Source organism: Lepisma saccharinum, chromosome 3 (genome assembly GCF_977018435.1).
Source record: "Lepisma saccharinum chromosome 3, izLepSacc3.1, whole genome shotgun sequence".
NCBI lineage: Eukaryota > Metazoa > Arthropoda > Insecta > Zygentoma > Lepismatidae > Lepisma > Lepisma saccharinum.
The window spans coordinates 66,004,805-66,024,151 of record NC_139231.1 but is presented as its reverse complement, the minus strand read 5'-3'; the positions used below and the strand labels follow the sequence as shown (position 1 = coordinate 66,024,151).

General features: G+C 35.9%; 1 protein-coding gene across 1 annotated transcript in view; it reads right to left on the bottom strand.

The window, feature by feature from the left end:
* Positions 1-1,985: 1,985 nt before the first annotated feature.
* The window catches only part of LOC145985826 (thyrostimulin beta-5 subunit-like), a 35,188-nt gene continuing 17,826 nt past the window's right edge, over positions 1,986-19,347 (bottom strand). Inside the window, exons 2-3 of the mRNA XM_083119918.1 lie at positions 18,042-18,264; positions 1,986-2,408 (exon numbers count right to left, since the gene is read on the bottom strand). Of these exons, the coding sequence (XP_082976044.1) occupies positions 2,169-2,408; positions 18,042-18,263 (462 nt within the window). The 5' untranslated portion in view covers position 18,264 and the 3' untranslated portion in view covers positions 1,986-2,168. The remainder of the gene's footprint in view (positions 2,409-18,041; positions 18,265-19,347) is intronic.

Here is a 19,347-nt window from a genome sequence, read left to right as displayed (position 1 = left end):
CTCCATCTTCCAGGTTGAGGCATGCCCACTTTAATATGGGCATATCTAAATTATAAATGATATTAGGGTCTATTGATATTAGTATTATTATCATTATTCTTGTTTGTACACTACACAGGTTAAAATTGACTATATGAATAAGAAACAATTGCAACAGCATAAAAATTGCAAAATAAACAAAATTATTTGAATCTATTTAGTCTTGTATATATTAAATCTCTAATGCTGAATAGTTTTCAAATTATTAAATGTTTCTCCATATTTCTATTCAAAGTTCCATTGCATTAAAACAACGTGTGAGAATGTTTACTCATTTATATGTAAGTAAAAACCTACGTCTCTTATTTTAATTGAAACTCAACAGAGTTTAATATAATATAAAATAATAATAATAATAATATTTAAAATAATATAAATTCTATTTCTTAAATTGTAAATGTGTTAATATAGTTTACATTTTTTCAAAAAAACAAAGGTGACTGATGCATGCATGAGGTTACGAGTTGCACACCTAAAGTACAAAGTTGAGTGAGAAAGACACAAAAATTTGCAGTTGCGGTTTCCCATCTGTATTCCTAATCGGACAATAGTGAATAATAATAGAGTTTTCTCTTGTAAATAAAGTTTTCAATTGTATTGTTTGAATTTGAAACCAAGAAAGATGTAACAATACAATTCCAGCCTCTCAACAATTAGAAGTCATATATTTTGATTGTAGTCTCCGATGTTTGACGTATGACTTCTTATTCATGTATCTATATATTTACAAGAAGTAATAATAGGGTGGCTTGTCAGTTATATTAACAAAAATACACATTTGCAAATTATTCAGAACAAGCAGATACATACATAGTAACTAATTTACACTGAAACCTTGAGCATCATAAAATAAGCACTGAATTCATTTCGCCTCATATATTCCCGCAATGCACTACAGCGTATCATGTCCTTCATAGTGAACTTCAAGAAAAATATTGACTAGGTTGTGTGGTTTGCTTGAAAATAGTCACATTGTTAATATTAAGCGTTTCTGCTCACAATAAATTGCACAAAATATTACATTTATGAAATAATTCAATTTTAGGCCTTCACCTTAAAATAATATGTGCATTATATGTACTGCTTCTGCTAAATTACTAATAAAAATATGCTTGTAAGGAATGCTTCATTTCTTGTTCAATCGACATGTACCATAAAAGTATTTTGTCGTACTAAAAATTGTGCCACTTTTTGTAGCAATCGGAGTGAAAATTGCAAACAAGGGCATAATTGAACTCATTAAAGTCAGCATTCAATTACATTTTAGACTTTAATATTACTTAAACTTTATAACAAAATTCTTAGATATATTAACACTAATTTTAAGTAAGAAGATTGTATTTGTTTAATATGAAAGAATATGGCTGGCTGGATATGTGTATTTTTGAAAGGCCGCGACCATAACGCATTAAAGAAATATTTTTTTATTAAGCATGATTCATTGCACTAGAAACATATAGCTTGCCCACAAAGTCTCAGGTAGCACATCCTATTTGTGAAAAAAATTAAGACTCAATAACAATAAACAAAATGATAAAGTGAAGTCAATTGTAACATTATGCCGTACTTATTTTTGATATGTTTGACTTAAGTTCTTCTTGTAATGAGACAAATTTACACTTTACCGTGGAGAGAGAACTATTTTGCGTTCAATACATGATGTTGAAGAATATAACAATATTCAAAGTGTGCTTCGTTTGCTACAGCTCACAAACAATTAAGTAGTTTTACTTATCACTAAGAAGCACTATTATTTACTTACAGTGATGTTTTGAATGAACGCTTTATTTACTAATATGTGACATGCAATGCAGGAGGAAGTTACTTTCAAAGTAAATTATTTCTTTTCTGTTAATTACATTTTAATGTCAGCTTATAAATCTAACTTTGGGGAATAATTTAACATAGTATAATGTATCTTTAGCATTTGTTAATAACTTTCCATGTGTAACCTGCATCTTATTTCGGCCAAAACAAAATTCAACGCTGCTACGAATAGCATTATAGATTACACTAAAAATAATATGTATTTGCAACTTTCTTTAGTTGTAGTTGCAATCAATATTTCACTAGTTTCTGTAATTGACAAAGATGTAATAAAAATAAATGGTGAAGGCCCAAAAGAACATTTATTTCTTATTACTACGAGACCCGCTTCTCGCCCCACGATATCTGAGTCCCTCGCAGCTGGCCTCCGAGGATTTACATACTACACAGCTACAAGAGACGGCCTCCAGGTACTCGTATCTTTCGGTCCCCGGTTCGACTCCCTCCTCACAGTTTCTAAGAATGACTTCTCTCACTTCTCGCTCGTCGTGCATGCACACTGGGTGGTAAGACCTCTTGTATGGGAACCTCCAGTCAGAAATCTGCAAAGATCAACATAGAAGTTATTTATACAAGATGTCAATAAATGTCAAACTACTGAGTTCCCACATATGGATGTTCAGCCTGAAAATGAAGCAACCAAATTCTAAATGTTTTACAAATCTTGGTTCCCAATGCAGGTACTTTGTTCACGAGCGGCAAGCAACAGCTATAGCAAATTGGAGACATAAGCTAACAGCAGCAAGCCTGACTTGCTCCCTCGCCCCCAAACATTTCTCTCACTTTTTACCCACGCACTAACATCTCTTAATACTAATCCTTGTCTACCAAAAGCAAGTAAACTGTCCATACTCCACCTCCTACCGCCGAAATTTTACATCCAACCGCCGCTACTTAAAAATATATAGATTCTTTATACAAGGTGGTTATAATTAAAGTGACGGTGTTCAGAGTGGTACAGTACGGGCTGTAATGAGAGTAGCAGTCTGAAACTTCGTAGATATGATAATGAAGCAATGCGCTCGCGAATTATGCAAAAAAAAAAAAAAAAAATAGTTCCAATTCTCGCCACCAGGGTAAAAAATGGCGCTGTAAGCAGTCAAAACGTGGAATTTTCCGTAACTCTGACGTCAAAGTCGGTGACATTGCCTAACCATTGTGTGAGCTCCCTGGTTGTGGTTCGTGACGCTTGTTGCTTTTTCCTTTAGTAATGTTCATGTAATTCGAATAGTGAAATTGTAGCGATATTTTATTACAAAGAGTATTGTTTTCTGCGATTTATAATGTTTTTTCTGTAACTATACTAAGTTTTGACTGCTTACAGCGCCATTTTTAACCCTGGTGGCGAGAATTGGAACTATTTTTTTTTTTTTTTTTTGCATAATTCGCGAGCGCATTGCTTCATTATCATATCTACGAAGTTTCAGACTGCTACTCTCATTACAGCCCGTGCTGTACCACTCTGAACACCGTCACTTTAATTATAACCACCTGGTATAATGGAGCTATCGTCCTTTATTATTGACATTGTATTCTAGGAAATATTTCCACAATCAAAGAGTTCAATTTTGTTTGTCAAGTGTCCGACTTTTTAATCAATAAAAAATTAACACACCTCTAGAGTGCGCGTCAAATCTCCTGCATATGGCCTTGAACGGCTGAACAGCACAAGCGAATCACAGACGTGCGGCGTTGCCTAGTTCCGTGACAAGGCATTTCGCTCAACCATGCTGTCTCTTTTCCGTGTGAGATTTGGACATGGCACCGCTGAAGTGCGCTGCTATTGGCTATCGCCATATGCAGGAGTTTGACGCGCACTCTAATAATACTCACAGTTTCTTGGAATTTGACCTAAGTAAGCAGTGAGCTGCATCATAGCCCGCTACGGGGCTATGGCTGCATATAATGGTGCAAGAGTTTCCTTTCCATAGCAACATCGGCGTATCCAGCCCCCTTAACCCCCTAGAAAACGTGTGGTGAAAAATTGTGCTTTTTACGTGGAATGTAAAATAAATGTTATTCCCTTTTCAAAAAATTCCTTGTCATATATTTCGAAGTATATATTTCTTACCCCCCTTTGGAAAGTGTTGTTTGTTCCAGAAAAATGCCTTACTTGTCTTCAGGAAAAAAATGTTTTTTGGCTTCTCCCCTCTAGAAGAAAGTCTGGGTGCGCTAATGTATATCAAGTAGTGTTCGGGGTAAATGTTTTTGCTTAGAACCAAAATATTCAGCCTTATTATTTACCTAGTCTTACCATAAATACTGTCACAAAGTTTTAAGTAAATTGACACAAAATGCTGAGAGATATTTTAATATCCTAATAACATTACTGAAATGGATGCATGACAAATCAAAATCACAAATCATTATTCAAAATGGCCACGCTTAGCACGCACACATTCCGTAAGTCTTTGTGGCCACGCATCAATTATTATTATTGTTGGTGTCATCTTGATCGTAGAATTTTGGGTGTAAGGGGTCAACCTTTGTGAAAACACCCATATGTCAACCTCACATAGTACACCCTGGGCTGCATTAGTAGTTGTATTTACCATAGGATGAGCGCACTTATAGCGTAGAAAAGAAGAGGTTATTTGATTGAACAGCCCGATTTGCCTATACTTAAAACAATGCCAAGAGGGGCTTATACCCTAATTCTTCAAGTGTGATATGCTCTTAATTTTAAGAATTCTGAATTCTAGTGTAGAAAAGAAGAAGCCTCAACAGCCCGATTTGCCTATACTTAAAACAATGCCAAGAGGGGCTTATACCCTAATTCTTCAAGTGTGATATGCTCTTAATTTTAAGAATTCTGAATTCTAGTATAGAAAAGAAGAAGCCTCAACAGCCCGATTTGCCTATACTTAAAACAATGCCAAGTTCCCATATGATCTTATTGTTTACAGTGTGTTTTTCTGTCAAAATCCCAGGAATCTTGAATTCTAGTGTAGAAATGGTGAGCCCCCCTCAGATTGATTCTGCCATGTGTACAAAGGCTGAATCTCTCAGTTTGTTGTCTATAAGCTTGTCAAAAATATGCCCTTTTGATATTGTATTGGCTATACTTGAAATTAAGCGAAAAATACTTATATTTTCAGAAGAAGGCAAAACTCCCCGATCAATACAATAGGACAAGGGCAGGCATGCATAATTAATTGCTTGCATGTTGTTTCTAATGTTTGATCAGTCACATGTCTCGGCCAGCAATAAACCTTGCATGCCTGGGAGATTATATCTGCTGGCATGCAAGATATATAATCTACACTGTGCTCTTTCATCTTTCAGAGAAAATTGCCATGCCAGCAGATATAATCTCCAATTTACTGGAAGAGCACAGAACTTCACTCTTCCATGCCCGAGCCAATTCAAGTTTTGCCTTCTTCTGAAAATATATACCGAGAGAGACTTACAAGAATATTTATTGCACATTTCAAAGTCCCACTTTGAATTGTATTAGAGCTTTCCTGCAATAGGCTGAAGTGCTGTAGACATAATTCCATGGCCTATATGTTCTATAATCAAAAGGCCCCCAGTTTTCAAACCTGGTAGAGTGTATAGGCCTCCCTGACGGCAAAGTGTTGGTATTATTGTCTTGTAATCAAGGGGATTCTGTGTTTGAGTCGGCCCTCTAGAATTGCTCTGTGACTCTCTCATTTCTTACATCATAAACATATGATTTCTCACCTATGAGAATAACACTACATATAGTGTCATCAGGGAGTGTTTCGTGGAATTCACAGATAATTTTAATGTTTGTCCTGTCATTAACCACAACTTGTTTCCTTTTTGAAGTGTTGATGACAAACATGGGTCTCTGTGCTTTGAATTCATCTGGTGTGTAATACATGTCAGTATTGCCAGTAGTGACCCTTTTGTATGATGTAAATGCCTCATATAATTTGAGGAAATCATCCTTGGACATGTCTAAATTATAATTTTCTCTAGGGAATACCTCATTTCTGCCATTTTTAAGATATATGTTCTTGATGTTGCAGTTATCAAATTTACTTGAATTTTTTTCCTGATTATTGTGTCTTCCAGTCTGAAACAGTACCACCACAAAATCTGGCATGTCATATTGTATACTGGAGAATGAATTTGTGGCATCAAACTCATAATAGGTACCAGATGCAGGCTTCTGTACACATTGATATGTATAAAATTGTAGAGGAATCTGTGGATTTTTTAGGATATCAGCTTTGTATTTAAGAGCATAACTGGCTTCATATTCAACAACTGGCATTCTTAGCTCCATAGTCTGAATAATGCATTTGCCTTAATCAGGTAGGGTATTAGGCAGAGCTTCCCCTGTAGAGTTTAATGTACTGTACCTCATCAAAGCATTATTATCATTGGCAGCTCTTCTAAATGTGATTCTTAAACCACCCTTCCACAAAATATCTTTGTAATCTGAGAAGAATCCTGGCAACAGGCGCATAGGAAACAATACTGTGTGGCTTTTGGATAATATCTTATCAGCAGCCTCAAATCCACATATTTTGTAGTAAGAAGCCTCGGTTTTGGATAATTTTAGTGTGGCCAAAGCTGTGGAGGTAATGCCGGGATAATCTATTCTGTTTATAACAACACCATGTTTTCTGATCTCAATTTCAGAGAACAGATGTGGCACAAAATTGTCCACCAATCTTATATTTGAATTTGCCGGATAATCTGTACCATCGAGCTTTACAACATCAAATTTGATGTATAGATCTGCTCTGTGAGGGTGTATAAAGCCATCCCCTACATCAAGATCAACCTCAATCTCTGTGTTGGGTTGATTTAAATTTGCAAATGTCCTCCTGTTTGGGGGGAATGATTGTAGCTCATAACTCTCAATATTTTCCATTTTTTTCTTGTATGTATTTTTATTTAAATATTAATTTCTATGATAGCAGTTGTTGTGGCTCCAGCAAAATCAACTAATTCTTCTTTTTCATTAGTGACCATCAATTCAATATAATCTATTCTATTATGGCACACAGGAAAATATAATGTTGGGGATGGATTGTAGATGATTGGCTCCATAAATTCCACTGTTTCTGTAGCAGATACAATCTCTACTCTGTGAGTGACAGAATTTTGACTTAACACTACACCTCTGGGTAATTGAGCATTTAGAGTGGACAGATTATACTGCCCTGGAGTAATGACAATGTTTTGATCCCCTACTGCAATTGTGTTGTTGTGGTGTGTAATATTAGGGATTAAGTACATGCCATAAAATGCTCTGAGAGCTATTGTTTTGGGATATACTATATCATCATGTAATCTAAGTTTCAATATTGAATTTTGGCTGGTGAGGTGGAATACCCCCATGATGTTTCAGATACCACAAGGCTTTTTGAAAATTTTCAATTGATGGTTTATTTATTTGAGACATATATCTAAGAACAGATAAACACAAATGTCCACAATTAACATCTTTGAAATTTTGAACACGGGCATTATTGTAATAAAGATTAGTTGATTTTAGATATTTTACTAAATTTTCAGGTGGAACACCTCCAAATGAATCAAACACAAATGCCTCATTTTTTAAATATTTAAGATAGCAAATCCAGTGAGTGCCCTGATTTTTGTACTTATCCAAATTAACAATGCCACACTCTTTGTTGAGTGGTTGTTCTGGTAAAGAATCAGACATGTACACACCTCTAAAATGTTTGATGCCCAGTGGCTTGATTAAAGCTTCAATATCTTGGTTTGTAAGCGGCTCTTGTTTTTTTAAACTTATTCATGGCTCTCTTAACACCTTTGCCTTGTTTCTCCATGGCCATGTTATGGCGCCTCTGCTCATCTAATTTTGCCCTATTCTTTTTGGCATCTATTACTGTTTTTGCTATGGCGGCTGATCCCCCAGCCAAGCTTCCCACAGCCCCGAGAGCAGCTAAGATGGCAGGGATAGTAAATATAAATCCCCCACACGTGATTTTTTTCTAGATTGCTGTAATTTTTTTAATTGGGGGGTACTAAGTAACAATTTCATACCATGGCCCTTTGCAAGACAAGAGCTTTTTTTCTTGCGCTGCTTTTTGGTTAAAAGGCTATCAATAGTTTTAAGAGATTTAAGACCTGCATAAGGTATTTGATACATAACACCCTTGGCCTTCATTGTAGGTTTATTATATACATATTCACAACCCCCACCCCAATTTTTGTTTGGTATTCATAGCTATGGTGGTCCCCAATGCTGCTATTTTTTCACTTAAAGAAGCATCTTTGCTTACAAATCTACCAAATGCAGCCTCTTCTAATTTCTTGTCTGCAATATGTCTCTTGTCAAGATCAGAATGTGTGTCGTATGCTATGTCATGGTCTCTACAAGCAGCATCTAGGGGATTAACACCAGGATCACCTCTATTTAATCTATTGTCAAATTTTGTGCCTGGACCACAATACTGATAGCCTGGAATGTGTAGTTCAAATGGCAGCTTGTTTATAATATCATTAACAAGCCCCCGACCCTCAGAAATATTCCAAAATTTAGGTGGTAGAGTATTAATAATTTTTATAAGATATCCAATCCCCTTAGTGTCATTCACTATAAAATTAGACAATTTGGTGCTTATCATGTCCATAATTCCAACCTTTTCATTGTAAAAATTGTGGTTGCCAGCATTTTCCTCCCCAGCTATCACCAATAACCTATCTACAAGTTTCCTGACATCATCAACCCACACAAATTCTTTAGGCAGGGTGTTGTATTGTTTGATCCCACTGCCTGTCTTAATTTGTGACCATATGGGCTTGATTAAATTGTTGTATTTTGCTCCACTGCTAGACTTGACTCTTTTTTGTGTGGGATCATTGTTCTGGTATAGAGCATCTGATTTTATTAATATTTCTTTGTAATACTCATAATCTTGATCTGTATAGCTGCCAGGTCTCTCCCTAGTCAGCAGTTCCCACAATCCAGGTGTGCCGGGATATTTAACAAAACCACCTCTTTCTCCAAGATGAGATTCTGAATATACAATCAGATCATCTCCCAAAAATGTTACTCTGAAATTGCCAATTCTATGTATGATGCTACCATCACGCTCTGTGTCAGCATATAAGCCAAAAACCTCATCTTTGTTGTCTTTAGGTGTGGTTAAATATTTTTGAGCAAGAAGACCCAATTCAATAGGATTCTGAGTAGCTTCAATTCTTCGAGGAGCAACAGGACTAGGTGTATGAATACTAGAAAGTGGGGTGATTGGATAATCTAATATGTTCCTTGCAGCTACAAGCTCTGTGATCAAATTTTGATTTTGCTCTGTAACAGTTTCGATATTTTTACCTAATTCACTAATAGCATCAATAATAGGCTGTTCTGTGCGCTTGTGTTGCTCATAAAAACCTCGGTTCTCTGATTTCCATCCCTTAAATCTTTTTACAAGATAATCTCTTAATTTAAGATCGTCAATAATTGGCCTTTTCATGGTTATTTATTTAGGTTTCAATGTCTAGAAAATTGTTGATTTTATTTCTGTATTTGCCACTATTGGGTTTTCTTGTCATATCAATTGTGACAAACCCATAACTGTCCTGGTTCCAGCACCCACTGCAAATCTTGGAAAAATCATTGTAGCTCAGGTCCCCACCTACATATTCATCATGTATGTGTTTGAGGTTGGTATGATCTTGATGAAACACACATATAAAATTGCTGTTGTCTCGGATCAGCTGCTTCGGAATTTTAGAAAAAGTCTGTGCCAGGTAGAAGCAATCAATGTTTTTGTGTCGGCCCTGTGTAAAGAAATTTCTAACCTTGTTTTGATTATCCAGTATAATATCATCAAACACAACAACAGAATTATCGAGACATTCATGGAGTGGCTTAACATCTGGTTCAAAAGTGGCTATGTCCAATCCACCATATAGCTTCATCAGCTGTTGATATTTTAATTGTTCCAAGCTCTTAGAGAAGACATACAAGTGCCTGTTTTTCCAGTCTAACCAGTTGGGTGCCAATAAAAAATTATCAACCATTAGTGTAGTTTTACCACAAGCAGATGGCCCAACAATAAGACATCTAATATTATCAGGCAGCAAGTTTCCATTTCTCTTATTCTGCTGTTCAGGTTCTGGCAGCCTTTTTATAACATCCCAGGTGTTCATATTATCACTTTGTTTGCATCGATCCAGCTGTTTTCCGGATGACCTAGCCATTTGACAAATAACTTGTTGCCTTTTCTGCGGATGATTTTTTCTATGAGATATGTGTCAGGCTGTTTAGTTTTGCTGAGCTCTTCTTCATAAAACCGGCCTTTGAGAATTTCTCCTCGGTGGTCTTTTATTATATATGTGTTAAGGGTCCCAGGTTTAACTTGAACCACTGTAAATAATTCAGTGCTCCAGTTTCTTGTAAAACCTCTTTTGAATAAGTACTTACATTTGCTGATTCTTACTTGATCACCCACCTTGTATTTGGCTTTTCTTGTTGTTGGCTGGTATCTAGGATAATAAACAGTGCTGATCAATTTTTGCTCATCAGATGAAGTTACTTCAGAGGTTTTCATGTTGATTGTGGTATGGACCGAGTTGTTATATTTATGTAGAAGTTCTGGAAGAATATTAAGCCATTTATAATTACCTTGAAGTGTAAATTGCTTATACATATGATTTTTTAGGGTTCTGTTGAATCTCTCTACAATTGAGGCCTTGATATCACTGTAACTCGAGTAATGTTGTATTGCCTGGCTTTTAGTAAATTGTTGGAACACAGAATTATAGAATTCTTTGCCATTATCTGTTTGCAAATAGCGCGGTGATCTTCCACTCTGATTGATGATTGTCCTGAAGGCTTCTGTAACACATTTTCCAGTCTTGGATTTGAGTGGCACAGCCCAGGCAAATTTTGAAAATGTGTCTATCACAGTGAGTAGATACTTGTAGCCCTTGTTGATTTTATCTACGTTTTTCAGCTGTCCACTTGCCATCTCAATCAAGTCGCGCTGCCATAAATCATCTATGCCTTTTGTGACTACTGGCAGTCTCTTATAATTATGTCTGGCTTGTCTGTGTAATTCATCAACAATAATTTGTCTAGACATAATATGTAAACAAGAATATTGCAACTATAGGGTGTTCAGCAGCTGATACTACAGGCTTTTCTAAATATAATTTGTCCCCTATTTGTATTTTAAATTCCAGAGAGCCATCATCTTCAACATATGCTGTTTCTAATGTATTGGGATCTGTAAAATCCTCTAATTCTACACGGGTGATTTTCACTTTGCTATCAGCATTTGTTATTGATAAGGTAGGGTAGTGGTGTGCCTGTGGTTGTAGCCAATATTTGATCTTGATTGGTCTAAGTGTGCCCCCAACAAAAAACTGGTAATAAAATTGTGCAGGGGACAGCATATATATTTTGCCACCTGGTGTAAATGGTGAATCATATTCTTTGTTGGGGATGCTGTACAATTCAAGAATTACTGTATGTTTTGGATTCTCGATTATGCCGGTTATTTCTTTTTCTGCTGTAAGCAATCTGCTTGTTACAGATTCAAGATGCTCATTGATCGTCCTAACAACATCATCATGGCCTGGCTTGATTTTTATGTCCACAACAAGTTTCTTGTATTGTTGCACAATCTCTTGTAGCTGGGTGGCAAAAACAGACAAAGCATTTGCTTGATTGGATTCCATGGTCCCTAGCTGTTGCTTGATATTAGCTACAATTTGCTGTAAATTTTCAACAACTGCCAATTTTGAATTTTGAGCAGTAAGATCATGGACCTGTCTTCTGATATCCTCAAACAGGGCATGCAGTTCATTAATATGTTGATTAGTTGGAAGAGTGGCCACTGTCTGAGTAAGTTGTTTGATCTCTGTCTGGATATTCTTGATATCTTCTGATTTTAATATGCGATTCACAGCTCTCTTAATATTTTTAAGTTCCTGTGATATAGGTAGATTTGACACAGTATTTTGCAAATATTCAAGTGCCAATTTCACATTATTTAATTCAGAAGCATCAGCTACACTTTGCATAGCATTTTGGAGCAGGGCTATATCTGCCTGAGTAGGTGTTGATTGTTGTAAAATTTCAAGTTTTGTTTGGATATCATCAATCAAGTGATGAAAATAAGATAGCTCAGATTCAGTGTTGAGGTTTTCAAGTTTTGTGATCTGTTGCTGGACACTGATGAGTGTGTCTACAATACCGGGCAGGCGGGATTCTAGAGTTTCTTGTACATTTGTCAAATCACTTTGCACTGCTGCTATTGTACCCTCAAGATAGGTTATGGTACTTTGAATTTTTCCAAAATCTTCATATGTTTCAAGTTGCAGCTTAATATTGGCTACACTGCGAGTTATTGCACTCAAAGCATCAGAAGATGGCAAGTTGTTCATAAAATTTTCAAGTGTCTCAATTTTTTCTTTAACCTCGGCTATGGCATTGTTCAAGGGGTCCAGATTAGGTATCTGGAGTGACTGAATCTGTTCTTTTAGAGTGGAAATTACTAGATCAAAATCTTCTTGTGATTTTATGCTTTTGACAATTGTTTGGAGCTGTGCCTGGACATTATTTATTTGCTCTTCCAATTGTTGTTTCAATTGCTCAGAGTTGGTGGCCTGGGTCTTAAATTTGGCTTGAAGAGCTGCTACAGCTTCTTCTAAACTTTGAAAATTATCCAATGTGGCCAAATCAGTATATTTCTGAAGCAATAATTTGAGTTCAGAATCAATTTTAAGAAGAGGGTCCATGCATTGTGATTGCAAATTTGTAATTTCTAGTTGAAGACTGGCATTCAGTGTGGTTTGTAAAGCTTGTAAATCACTTCTTAATTTCTTGACTCTGACATCAAGCATCAGAATCTCATCACTGTGATCTTCATGTCTTGTATGGCCAAATATATCATTAGGCATTTTTGTTTTAGTGGTTATTTATTATTGAATATCTGATTCTTAATTCTATAAAAAAAGGTATAAGCTTGTCATAGGATCCAGGGACCTCAATATATAAGCAGTCACCAGCAGAAACAGTATATACAGTGCCAGAAATCATGTTTGAGTGCTTAATTCTATAAATATTTTTCCCTATTGAAATCTTGACATTACCCTCAGGGGTTGTAATAAATTGCAATTGTCCACCTACAGGTAATTGGTAATGATTTAAATTATTGTTAAATATGTACAATGTTTTACCTGTTTCATCATCAACATCTGTAAGTATGCTGTTCAGATGAATAATTAACAAAGCACTTAGTTTAGATATTATATCAGAAGAGGGTGCTGGTGTTGGCAGGTCCATAATAGCCTGTTTTTTGAACCCAAATAAGTTCATAGGCATGTTTATTTATTTCAAATCATGCTCTGTAATTGGGCATTGATTACCACTTTTCAAATAACAATGACCCCATGGTAGAGTATGTATGCCACATGATAAAATACATCTCTTATCATCATGTGGGTCCAGAGCCACTTTTCTTACAATATTGCTAGTCAACAAGTGATCCACACTCTGAATTCTATTTTCTGATGTTCTGATTAAATTCTGGGATTTGAGACAATCTTCATAATCTTTAAATTCAAGCTCTTGGTCTACAGTTACTCTGCCAATGCCCTTGGCCTTTTTGGCAACAACACCGCTACATGTTTCAAAGCTGTACATCTTGGCCCTTAACCCAGCAAATACCACAATAACATCACCAAGTGTCTCATCTTTTAACTTGCCAGGCACCTTTTTGTTGTGGGGTTGAATTCTTGTATGTTCACTGCTTTCAAAATATTCAAGCAATTCAGGCTGTGACATATCTTGATAAACATCTTCTGTCTGAATATCAAGAACAAAACTATCTGTGTCCATGTACATCAGTTTTACACGATCCTTATAAAAAGGCTTCAACACATTATAATACAATTTTAACATATGTAATTTGGCCAAATTCCAATATCACAGCCCCTACATAAATAGGCTTATCAAACTTAATTTTTGTTTTTTTCATGTTGACGAGTGCCATATTTTCATCATAAATTCTTCTATAATTGAAATTAGGCTTTGCAATCAATTTTTTGCTCTGGCTGGGGTCAGTAATTATTTTAACATCAGTATGTTTTCTGACATTTTCAATAGTTTTGCCATATACAGAATTGACCATCAATTTAAACAAAGATTTATCAAATTGGCTCATTGCAGATGTTCGAAGCTCTGTATTTGTATCAATATATGGCTTCAACCATCTTGAGTGCCTGAACCTCAAAACTTTGTCAACTTTGCTCACTTGAACACCATGATGCATCAGGAACTGGAGGTTTTTGTAATATATGACATAGCCCTGTTTTGGCTCCAGAGTCATCATCAATTTCTTCTGTTTAGAGCCAGGTGAGCACTGAACCTCGGGAATTGGGGGCAGATCAGAAAATGTGTTGTGTAAATCATCAGGAATTGTCAGATCAACCTCTAAGAAGAGGCCATAGTCACTGTCATCAAAATCCTTAAGATCTTCAATATTGAAATCTTCAACCCACTCAAGCCCTGCATATGGCAGTTTATCCATCATAGCATAACCATAGAGGCTATTGGCATCCACATAAAGTATATAATTTGATGGCAGTGCTGGATCATAATCAGGAATATATTTGTTATTTGCTCTGGCATATCTCTGAGAGCATTGCACCATGCCTCCTCTTATACATTGCTCCATAAACAGATACATATCCTGATCCTGGATCAGATCCAATTGCATTTTAGTGTTTAAAAACATTGCAGACCATGCTAAGCCTGGGGCACTGTAAAAATACATTGGATCCAGTTTATAATTTTGCATGGAAGATTTTCTGAATGCCTGAAGTATATCAGCTAAGAGAGTGACATCAAGTTTTAAATATGCCTTGTGATAATCACCAAATGTCTGGCATTTTAAATTGTTCCACATCAACTGGGCATGGTGATAATCATCATCAGTGATTCCAGATGCTCTGATTTTGCTGTAAAACTCTTGTTGTGGTGGCAGAGCACACTCATCAAATTTAGAAAAATCTGTAACATAGTCATATGGATATACACCCTTCCGCCTAATTAATTTCAGGTCCTGATTTGGAAACATGGCACATGTGATTTTGAATTGATCATCAGATAATTGAGTGGCCAGTGTAGCCAGGCTAGCAGATAAAATTCTGTAGGAATCAAGAAATCTTAAGTGAATAGGAACACCATTAACTTTAATTATTTTGCTAATAGATATATATTTCTCATCATTTTCAGCTAAAATATTTAAATTCTCCTTGTCAAACCCCTCGTACCTGATCAAATAATGGAAATCATAATTGGATGCACCATGGCAAAATATAGGGACAAATTTTGGTCTCTGGATCTTAATATTACAGCTATTACACAGGGCCATTAAGAATTTACCATCTGTATGAGAATGGTGTTTCACCTTGATATTTATATCTGAAAATTCAGAATCACATACCGGGCATTTTTCTGCATTATTGAAATCTTCAATCTGTTTCTCTGTTAAAGGCATCATAGGTTTTGATTTTAATAAGATATTAGATGCTATGTCATGGCACTCATTTTCTATTCTATGTGCAAATTTTTTGATAGCATTTGGTCCCATGTATAAGTGTGGCTCACTAGCTACACCATCCCGTATAACTATATAACAAAAACTGGAAGGTTCATGTAATTGATATGATGTAATTGAAGATTCCTCAGGGTCTGGGCTACAGAATGCAAGAGGTTTGAGATTTGATTCAAAATCACAGACTATATATGCTGGGTGTTCCAACAAGGCTTCAAACTTTTTGAATTTGGCATTTTCACTTGGCATTGGCATCACCATATGAACAGGTTTATGGTTGCCACAATATTTTAAATGTTCAATTAACTTGTTTTTAGCAATTTCTGCATTTTTTTCACAAACCCCATTCACCATTTTTTGACCATCAAATACAGTTAAACATCTTCTGCACAACTTGAATATTGTCTTAGATTTGTCTAATTGTTTTCTGACTAAAGCTTCAAGACTGTGTATCAGAGTGTAATGATATGTGCCATCCCCTTCAATTAAGAGCAGATTAATCGGAACAGCAGAATCATCATCAAGTGTACTGATTCTGAGAGGTGCTATCAAGCAATTGCCACAGCCAGTGGAACAAATAAATACATTAATAGATAATTGTTTACCATTAATATCCCGGGCCTTTTTTTCAAATTGATCAATATTCTGAACAGACATTGGATATTCTAAACCCTCCATTGCCTCATCAAAATCGTGCTCATGTTGTTTGTAATAACTTATTCTCTGAGGATCCCTTAAAACTAGATACAAAGCAGCTAAAATACACCACAGAAAACATTTCTCATCATTATTTTTTATGTTAACCACGGCTTTTTTGTTTTTAATATTGGCAGGTAATGGCAGATATGTAGATCCTTGTAATGGGCTGAATTCAGAAATATTAACATAGAGCTTGTGTGGAGATCCGCATAGGCTCCATCCAGACTCTTTTGCTGCAAATTCAGAGTGTTTAATATTCAATTGATCTATCAAACTGCTTATTATTTTGTCTGAATTTGTATTTGAATATACAGGTACAGTTTCTGTTATGTGGGGCTGTGTAAATTTTGTGCCATTTGGCTTCTTATATTGTGTAAACAATTTGAGGGACAGCTTATAAGAGCCATTTTGTGCATTTAGAATTGCCTGCACATCAGGATTTACACTGTTCAAAAAATTCTTAATACCACATCTTGGCTCTGATACAAAACAGTGATCCCTTAATTGCCCATTAAAACTGCTATGGATAGGTGGTGCATAGCGTGGCTGTTTTGCCGGTCTAGCATTAACAGGTGTTTCATGCTTCCTTTTCAGACCAGATGTAGATGGTTGTGGGGGCAATGTTGATGACTGTACATAAGAATTACACTTATGCCTTTTGTAATATGCCTTGCTTAATATTTTATGGCATCTTGGACATATTTTTGTGGCCTTTCTGCATTTCTTAGAGTCACAAATATGCCGGTGCCTAGACCAATTAGAACTAGATATATTTTTATTACACTGATTGCAATATTTTTGTTTTGGCATTTTTATTGTTTATTTATATAAAATTTCTTGGTCCAAAACAACAGAACTATGCCAAAACAATAACTAGGCTCTGGTAATCCCCAATATAGAATAGTTTTGATCTATTATGCTGTTGTACAACACACTTTACCAGGTTTCAGATCTGGGAGCTATCAGTTGTATATCAACTAGCAGTAATTATTCTCAAAATCTCACGTGTGGAGATATTATTTTGCCACATGTATTTCAATCTCATATTTTATCAAAACTCAAACCCGAGCCTCTTGTTTACAAAGCAACAATATTAACACTTTGCAATCAGGGGAGGCTTCACAATTTATCAGGACTCAAACCCAGAAGCCTCTTGATTACAAGGCAATAAAAACCATGGGGCTATGCACCACACTCTATTGTGTCTCAGAACCCAGGAGCTATGAGCTTTATATCGATATACACATGGCAGAATCAATCTGAGGGGGGCTCACCATTTCTACACTAGAATTCAAGATTCCTGGGATTTTGACAGAAAAACACACTGTAAACAATAAGATCATATGGGAACTTGGCATTGTTTTAAGTATAGGCAAATCGGGCTGTTGAGGCTTCTTCTTTTCTACACTAGAATTCAGAATTCTTAAAATTAAGAGCATATCACACTTGAAGAATTGGGGCATATGCCCCTCTTGGCATTGTTTTAAGTATAGGCAAATCGGGCTGTTCAATCAAATAACCTCTTCTTTTCTACGCTATAACTGCGCTCATCCTATGGTAAATACAACTACTTGCATTGTTGCAAACTAACGATGCTCTGGCGAATCGACTCACGGCAACTAAAATCCTCTGTGGAACCTGTGTTGAGTGCTATACATTTGTGATTGTGATTGTCCTTTCAACACATCCATCTTATCATCATTCGTCCTCATCTTCGCGATTAGCCAAAAGTGGCAGAAAGCGAATTAAAATCAAACAAATCAATCACTTGATCATAGAATTTTTACGTGTCAAAACGTCACTCACTAGAAACTATGGGCAAAATTTATGAAACTCGATTAATTTAAGGACTCTTCATTCAGTTCTGCATGATTGCCACAAAGCCTGTATCGATGTCACTGTGTTGAATGTTGGTGTATGTGTATGAATCAAGGCTATTGCATTTGAGCTTACCTCGTTGGAATCGCATCGCCCCCAACACGACATGACCTGCAGGTAGTCCCAACACTCTAAGCCAGCGCCGTCGACCTTCGAAGCCCTGCTGGTGTAGAGGCGCCGGTGGCATTCGAGTGTGGTGGAGGGGTCGACCATTTCCTTGATTTCCACATACTCCAAGATGGCGGCGGCGGGCAACATCAAGCGGAGGAGGATTGCTAGTTTTGCTATGGTCCACATCCTGCAATGTCAGAGGAAGAGGTAGTCAATTGACAGCAAACCTTGAACTGATATTTCATGTTGTTTGCATACAATACCAAGATGCGTAAAGTTTCAATTATTTAGATTTGATGTAACCTTAAACCGCGTTTCATGTTATGGATGAATTGGAATTGTACAGTCACGGACACTTCTGTTTAGTAAAGACTCAATTAAAATTCAATGGCATTTACAACCCGATTAATTCAAATTCAGACATGTTCTTCTTTATATGGATAAATCCATAGCGTTGGTGGTCACATTCTAGGTGCGAATTCCCATGGCGGAACGTAGAATTTCCACCTTCCCATCAACCATCCTGTTCTATTAAAATTTTTCCCCCATTAAAATTTTCCGAGGGTAAGAATTTGTGTTATAACAACAAAAATAAGCAATTAGTTTGGACTTCAATCATACATTACTAAGAATAACATCATAAACACATACAAAGAAGGAATAACAAAGAATGATGTCAGCCTGTGTGTGTGAATGTTGCATACATCTCTTTTCTCTCTCTCTCTCTCTCTTTAGGGCTGGCAACAGCATGCGGTAAAAACGTACTTCTACAGTCATAGATAAGATTTTAAAATTATATCAAATTGGACTAGTAGGAAATGTAGCCATAGCTGGGAAGGTGGTTGTCATTGTCACCCTAGACCCATGGAACATAGAAATTAGACCGACCTGTCATTTCTCCTCCATTTCTCACCTCTTTTCGTCGTGATGTTACGTGTTAATTTAATAGGAAACTAATGTCTTCTTAAAGTTTCTTATTTTTTGTCCTTCCACCCCTAGTTATCTTTAATTTGCAATCGATTTTGCAGATGTGAACAATAACACACACTTAATAAAAAGCAATAATTAAATAATATCTAACACTTATTAAAAAAATTTCACCTATCTTCTAATTTCTTGACATTTTGAACCAGTTGTTCAAGGAATTAATTTGCTAGTTTATAAATGTAGCAAAATTAATTTGTTTATATATGTTTATAAATAAATAAATATATATATATATATATATATATATAAATTAATTAATTGATGATATTAATTAATTATTTAA